The 7365-nt window shown below is 34.3% G+C and overlaps 1 protein-coding gene across 1 annotated transcript in view; it reads left to right on the top strand.

The window, feature by feature from the left end:
* LOC107612017 (cytochrome P450 94C1-like) overlaps positions 1-1445 on the top strand; it is a 2070-nt gene extending 625 nt beyond the window's left edge. The window contains exon 2 of the mRNA XM_016313862.2: positions 300-1445. Coding sequence (XP_016169348.1) covers positions 300-1298 — 999 coding nt within the window. The 3' untranslated portion in view covers positions 1299-1445. The remainder of the gene's footprint in view (positions 1-299) is intronic.

The raw sequence follows: 7365 nt of genomic DNA, 5'->3' as shown, positions 1-7365 counted from the left end.
ACAATTAAATTACAATTGAAAATAATTTAACTAAATTATTTAATAATTTTTAATTATTATTAATTTTATATAAAAATACCTGCATTTTAATTTTTACTTCATATATATTATGTTGGAGCGAATAATACCGGACAAAGTTACCTTTATTTTTCAATATATTAGATCGAGTTTATAAAATATAATTAGATCGAGTTTATAAATTTAGTGATTTTCTTTTTAACCAAGCATGCATGTAATTTTTCAGTTTTAGAAACGGTTAGTGACACAAGTAATGTTAAAGGAAAACATGTCTGAAACAGGATAGTGTGATGGATTTACAAGACATATTGCGACGTTTCTCGTTCGACAACATTTGCAAATTCTCCTTCGGCGTGGACCCAGGTTGTCTCCAACCATCCCTACCTGTTTCACCCTTCGCCGCCGCTTTCGACACGGCCTCCAAGCTCTCGGCAGAGCGTGCAATGACATCATCACCAATCACATGGAAGATCAAGCGCCTACTTAACATTGGATCCGAGAAGAAGCTGAAGCAAGCCATCAAAATCACAAACAACTTAGCAGAAGAGTTAATAAACAAGCGCAGGAAAATCGGATTCTCCACAAGAAAGGATCTCCTCTCAAGGTTCATGAGCTCTGTCGAAAACGACAACAAATACCTCAGAGACATAATCGTTAGTTTTCTATTGGCTGGTCGCGACACTGTTGCGGCCGCGTTAACCGGTTTCTTTTTCTTGTTATCCAAAAACCCAAGTGTTGAGGTCTTGATCCGGGAAGAATTGGACCGGATCCTGGACAATCCGGTCCAGGAATGTGCGAGTTTCGAGCAGCTGCAGCGAATGCATTATCTCACTGCTGCGATTTACGAGAGCATGAGACTCTTTCCGCCGGTTCAGTTTGACTCCAAGTTCGCGCAAGAGGATGATGTGTTACCGGATGGTACATTTGTACCCATGGGTACGAGGGTTACATATCATCCGTATGCAATGGGTCGGATGGAGCGGGTTTGGGGGTCCGATTGCCTCAAATTCAAACCCGAAAGATGGTTGCATGACGGTGTGTTTGTGCCGGAGGATCCATTTAAATACCCGGTTTTTCAGGCTGGGGTTAGGATTTGTTTGGGAAAAGAGTTGGCAGTTGTAGAGATGAAATCCTTGGTGGCTACATTGATAAGGCAATTTGATATTCGGGTAGTTGGGTCTGACACGGAGCCCCGGTTTGCACCAGGTCTTACCGCAACCATGCGGGGTGGGTTGTCGGTTCGGGTTTATGAGAGAAGTGGGCGATGGAATGACCCCTGAGAAGCTTGTAGAGTTAAAGTTGATCCATGTTGAGTAATTATTGGTAGTTACATTTGGAGTAGGTGAGATCTAATGTAAGGGGAATCAAAGTATCAAGCTATGTAAATTTTGTCGCAACTAAATAAATTCAAGTAATTTTCTTCTCTACTGGCTGTTGGCTTTTGGGGTAAATATATGGAGCATATTATTTGAAAATGTTAGAGCGCGAATTGATTTAAGGCATTAATTAGTTATTAATATTTAAAAATATAAAATAAAATATGTTATTAAATTAGAGTTAATATTCAAATTAGTTTTTAAAAGGTAAAATATTTTTTAAAATTTATTTTTAAAAATTTTTTTAATTAAATTAGTCTTTTAAAGATTATGAATTAATCATATATATCATTCAGTTATTCTATTAACAATTTTTTTTAAAGATTGATACTGTACAACATTAATTGATAATATATATAATACCTAATATGTCTAATTAGATTTTTTTTTACCAAAGATAGAGATACTCGAATCCGTGACTTCTTAGATGAATATGGAGAGGCTATGTCATTTGAGTTATAACTCATTGGCATGTCTAATTAGATATATTTATGAAAATTTATTAATTTAGTCATTTTCTTTAATTACAAAAATTTTATTTCCAATATGACCTAGTGACTAAATTAAAAAATTTGTTTAAATATATTTAGTTAACGTCCAATTGAATATATATGTTATGTGTCATGTATATATACTATCAGTTAACATTTTATATCATCAATCATTAATAAAAATTGTGAGTAGAGTAACTAAATTATAGATATAATTATTTTGTAATCTTTAGAGGACCAATTTGATTGAAAATTTTTTTAAAAGAATGAATTTAAATGTCTTATTTTTTAGAGACTAATTTGACTATTATCCCTATTAGATTACTAAATTATTTAAAAAAGTAGAAGTTCTTTTAATATTTGAAATTCTTTTCAAAAAATCTATCTAAATATACAATAATTTTTTTCTATTAAAGAAAAGAAAATAATTTTACTAAATCAGACTTACTCTAAATTGGGTAGAGAGAATTTAACTTATATTTTCTCCAAAAATAATAAACAGTAATTATTAATAATTTGTAATTGGGTAGTGCCTAATTATAGAATGAAAAAAGAAAATCTTTTTTGTCTCACTAAAACGGAAAGAATTAAATAATATTTAGTGGATACCATTTTAAGTTTATATACTATTACTTGCCAATGTTATTGAATTTTATAGAAGAATTCAGGCCAAAATTATGGCTGAAAAAGAGATAACTTTATCTCTACTCATCAATAATTAAGTTCAGTTATTTGCCAATGTACTTTTGCTTGTCTCTTTCTCTGCATTAGAACAGCAGTTCATGAAAGATAGCCTCTTCTAACGGAAGCTTTTGTAATAAGGAGGCTTTTTTTCTGCTTATTATAATAAATGGCAATGGCAATTCTCCAAGAGCTCTTGCAAGAATACATAAACTCATTGTTTGTTGAGGTGATATTCGATCTTGTCATGTAATATATTTGCTTTTTTGGCATTTAACGCTTACTTGAATCTTGTTATGATGTAGCAGTTCTTATAATTTCACAAATTAAATTTGAACTGAACAATAATGTTAAAAAATACTTTGCTCATTGGTTGTGTATGTCTTTAACTTTTTTTTTCCCTTTTGCTATTATATTTGCAGGGGCTAGTAAATGATCAATTTTTGTCTCTTAAAAACACTGAGGAACTAGACTGTGTTGTACAAATAATTGACAAGTACTTTGAATATGTTGACATGATCTTTCCAGAGCTTTCTTGTCAATTGTAATATATATGAACTAATGATTTTATTATCATCACTTCATGTATGGTTTTCTATTTCATACTAATTATATTATTTAATTTTTTTTTTTTGTGATTTTAATTTACGCCTATAGTGATAATTCAAAAGTTGACTTCTCTAAGTTGGCATCTCTAGTTCGTGAGATAGAGGAAAAGAGCACCAGATAATTACTTGCAATATCTATCTTTGAATTTGCATTTATATATTGAAGATTTAAAAAGCATTGTTTGTTTAAAAACTTTGCATCTAAGCTTAGATACTTTCATTCTCTTTTTTTTATTAACTAGTTGGGCATTTAATCATGAGCAATAACAATAAATATTTTGATAAGATTGAAAATTTAATTTGAGGTTTTATACTTAAATAAATGAAACTGAATGGTATATGGGTTATATACTTATATAATATGTTAACTATGTCACCCAAGAATAATTTATGCATGCATGACCTGGGAAAATTAGGAGTAAATCGTGCTAGGCTACCTAGGATTATAAGTTACACATAAATCATCCCACCCTGAAAGGATTCACGTAATTTTGGGCCGAAACACAAAGGCCTGGCGCGATTTATGTGTGAAAGGAAAACCTCTCAAACCTGACGCGATTCGTATTGTTTGAAGACCTTCGAAGTCCAGCCACGATTTATACTTAAAGACTTACCCTAAGGAAACTGCAACGAGTTATTGCTTGAGTGAGACCTCAACCCATTGCGGCGAGTAACATTGGTGGAGGAGGAGCCACCAGAGGCGTGAGGCATTCACTGGTGACGGTGCAGCGGCGGCTGGGATAGAGCAACCATTGTCTAGCGTAGTGAAGCACAGAGCAGTGAGTTGTACAACAGAGTAGGAAGAATACGTCTGGTGGCGAGAATGGCCGCCAACTAAGGAGATATGTACTGCCTTAACGGTATTGCGTATGTTGCCGAATTTATCGACGAAGAGGTTAGTTATCGGAATCCAAATTGAGTTGAGTTGAGTTGGTTGATGTCATGGCTCTGTTCATTACACTAATATGTTGATGAATATACTATAGTTTGAATATGCATATTAGAACATTTTTTAATTAGGATCCTGTGGGTTCTGTTGTTTATTGATTTCATACCTTTTTGGTTGGTTTAAAGGATGTTAGACTTCGAATTTTTTTAATGAGTCATGGATTTCGTTTGCGATAAAATTTATAACTGTGATGTTAGAGTTGTGATAAATCATAAATGTTTTCTTGTGCTGCTAGACGTGTGATATTTTGATGAATACATATAACCTGAACTTTTTTATTTTATTAGCTTATTGGATAAACTTTTTATACTGAGTTATTATTATTATTTTTTTTGGTATAATGACCCGTTAAATTGTTGCCTTAAAATTTATGTTTTATTAGATAACTCGATGCGTTAGGAGCATTTGTAGACAACAGAGGATGGTAATGCATGATCGTATACTGTCCTACATAGATTGTGCCAATTTACTGCATGTTACAAGGTTGAATGATTATTAGTTCAAGTTTAACGAGTCGCTGATCAGTGCATTCATGGAGCGATGACATCTTGAAACTCATACGTTCTATATGCCGTTTGGGGAGTGCACGATAACACTGCAGGATTTGGCATACCAGTTTGGCCTCCCTATTAATGGACATGCAGTGAGCAGGTGTCTGAGCAATTTTGAGCCGTTGATGGAAGGGAGGAAGCCTGTCTGGGTGTGATTTGGAGAGTTATTCGGTGACCTTCTACCAGATGATTGTATTGATGACTTCATGGTTTCTTTTTCCTGGTTCCAGAACAAGTTTAGAGACTTGCCCGCCAATGCATCGGAGGCAACGGTACAGATCTATGCACGAGATTACATTATGATGTTGTTGTCTACGGCGCTCTTCGCAGACAAGTCTAGTGCCAGGGTTCATTTGCGGTGGCTTCCGTATGTTGCGGACCTTGGCGGGCTCCGCAAGTATAACTGCTTGCGATCCGTCGATATCTCTGTTGCTAGACATGTGTGCAGTCCGTTGTACTTTCTAACTTCTGAGTAGCCTTTCTTCTGCCGCATAGTCACACGTATTAGCCAGTTATATCCATTTCCAAACTGCACACACTTTCCATGATACTTCAGTTGGTCGGAATCAAACACTTTATATTCTACACCACACGAATATTATAACTCTTAACTGTCAGTACAGCTTTCTTTTTGGTTTCGAACCATTGCCCGATTTCAAACTCGTCCATGCCAATCATACTAGGCCTGTCTCCGTGAATAGTAAGGTGCTGCTGATCTGGAAATGCAGGTTGGTTCAGTGCATCAAGGTCCAAAGTTAAAAAATGTCGAGGGTATTGCTGTGTTTAACTGCTTGTATGGGTTTGTGCTCCTCCAGCATGTGTGGTGTCTTCCTCGCCATCGCTTTCATCACCAATAATTGGTGGCTCCAAATCCGACCCATCATCGCCTATAACCTCCGCAAATGGATCTCTCTCTCTCTTACCTCCATGAATACCGGTGCACCGTCTACTACAGGTGCTACTCCCATTGCAATTGCGAGCTCTCCAAAGATTCGCCCATCACCCAAGTCATCTGTCGGGATGGGCAAATCAGCCGTAAATGATGATGATGAAACAAAGGGAGTCACCGGTTGCCTAGCTGGAATTAGGGCTGGAAGTGAGCCGAGCTGAGCCGAGTTAGACCAAGCTCAAGCTCGGCTCACAAAAATTGAGCTTGGCTCACGCCTCGACTCATTAACAATCGAGCCTATTTCTTAGATAACATTGCCTCAGTGAGATAGGAATTCGAAAAAATAATTGTTTCACACGTTTCTTTTCACATTTTCTGCCTTCTGTAATCTACTATTCTGTAATTCCATCAAAGTCGTTGACGGATTTACAAATACATCAATATGCTTTTTATTAGAAAACGTGACACTCTCAATTGTGTTTTCATCAATCTTTTTTCATTGATGAACTAACAAAAATATAGTTTCATTCATCTCTCTCAAAACTCAACAAACTTCAAATGTACTTCGTTTGACACAACACTCGTTTATTTATAGAAAATTTATCATCATAAATTGTTCTAGCCTTCTTAGGGTTACTAATTTAATGGTAAATCGTTGCTAGATTTTGAGGATTACTGAAATTGAGCATAAATCGCTTTAAGGTGGTTAGGATTATGGACGGTACGTAAATCGTGCCACCTAGATGTGTGTCAGCTTCAAAACATGTTAGAACCTCTAGGCTAGGACGATTTATAGTCAGCTTGTAACCCTGAATAGCTTAGCACGATTTACTCCTAATTTTTCTAAGCCATGCATGCATAAATCGTCTTTGGATGACATGCATAGTTAACATATTATATAACCCACATGCTCTTAAAACGATTTATATGATATTAAAAAGAGGTTAAACATGTTTTAAAATTTGTTTTAGAAGAATTTAGTAAATTTAACTTCAATTTCATTTATTTAAGTAAAAAATCCTTTGATTTGCTTAGATATTATTCAGTATTGTATTAGAAGTATAAACATTTTGAAAACATAATTAATGGTAGTATACATCAGGCACGTGTATATATACTTATAATTTGTTCTTTGGGTTCAATTTAGACCAGCTTTACAAACAAGATATTTCAAATACTTATTATAAGATGACTAAACACCATGTTAATGGTCATATAAACCTAGCTATTCATCTATTACTGTGTAAATGTTTTCAAAATTTTGTGCTTTTTCTTATTGAATTTATATCTTGTATACTTATGTCATGTTACAGCATTGGTACAGAGCATATGAGACTTGCATGTTCAGTTCTCATTAAAGCTTGTGACGAGAAAAATTATTTATTTATTTAAACATGAATTTAATGCTTTGTTTTTGTGTTCATTTAACTTTTTAAAAAGAGAATTAATCGTCTTGTATATATTTTTTTGTATGTCTTATATATGATATTTGTCTTAACTATCAAACCTAACTTCTGTATATATATTGTTGTGCTGTTTTAACATGCTTCAATTACTCTAAATTACAGATGGAGAGAAGGATTAGAAGACTTAAAGAAAAGAGATTAAGATCACTAAACTAGAGTTTATGTGCAGTTGACTAATGTTATGTTTTCCTCCTTTTGAATCACATGAACTCTGGTTTTGAGAAGCTTGCTGGTTTGAGTGTCTGATTTATTTGAATTATTGGATGAGCTCAAAGAAATATGATCCTTTCTTTGCTATTTATTTTTTCTTTGGATATGTGTGTTACTAACTTTTTC

This window comes from Arachis ipaensis, chromosome B08, assembly GCF_000816755.2.
Source record: "Arachis ipaensis cultivar K30076 chromosome B08, Araip1.1, whole genome shotgun sequence".
Taxonomy (NCBI): domain Eukaryota; kingdom Viridiplantae; phylum Streptophyta; class Magnoliopsida; order Fabales; family Fabaceae; genus Arachis; species Arachis ipaensis.
Note: the sequence above shows the minus strand (reverse complement) of the source record. Positions and strands in the feature narration are given on the sequence as shown.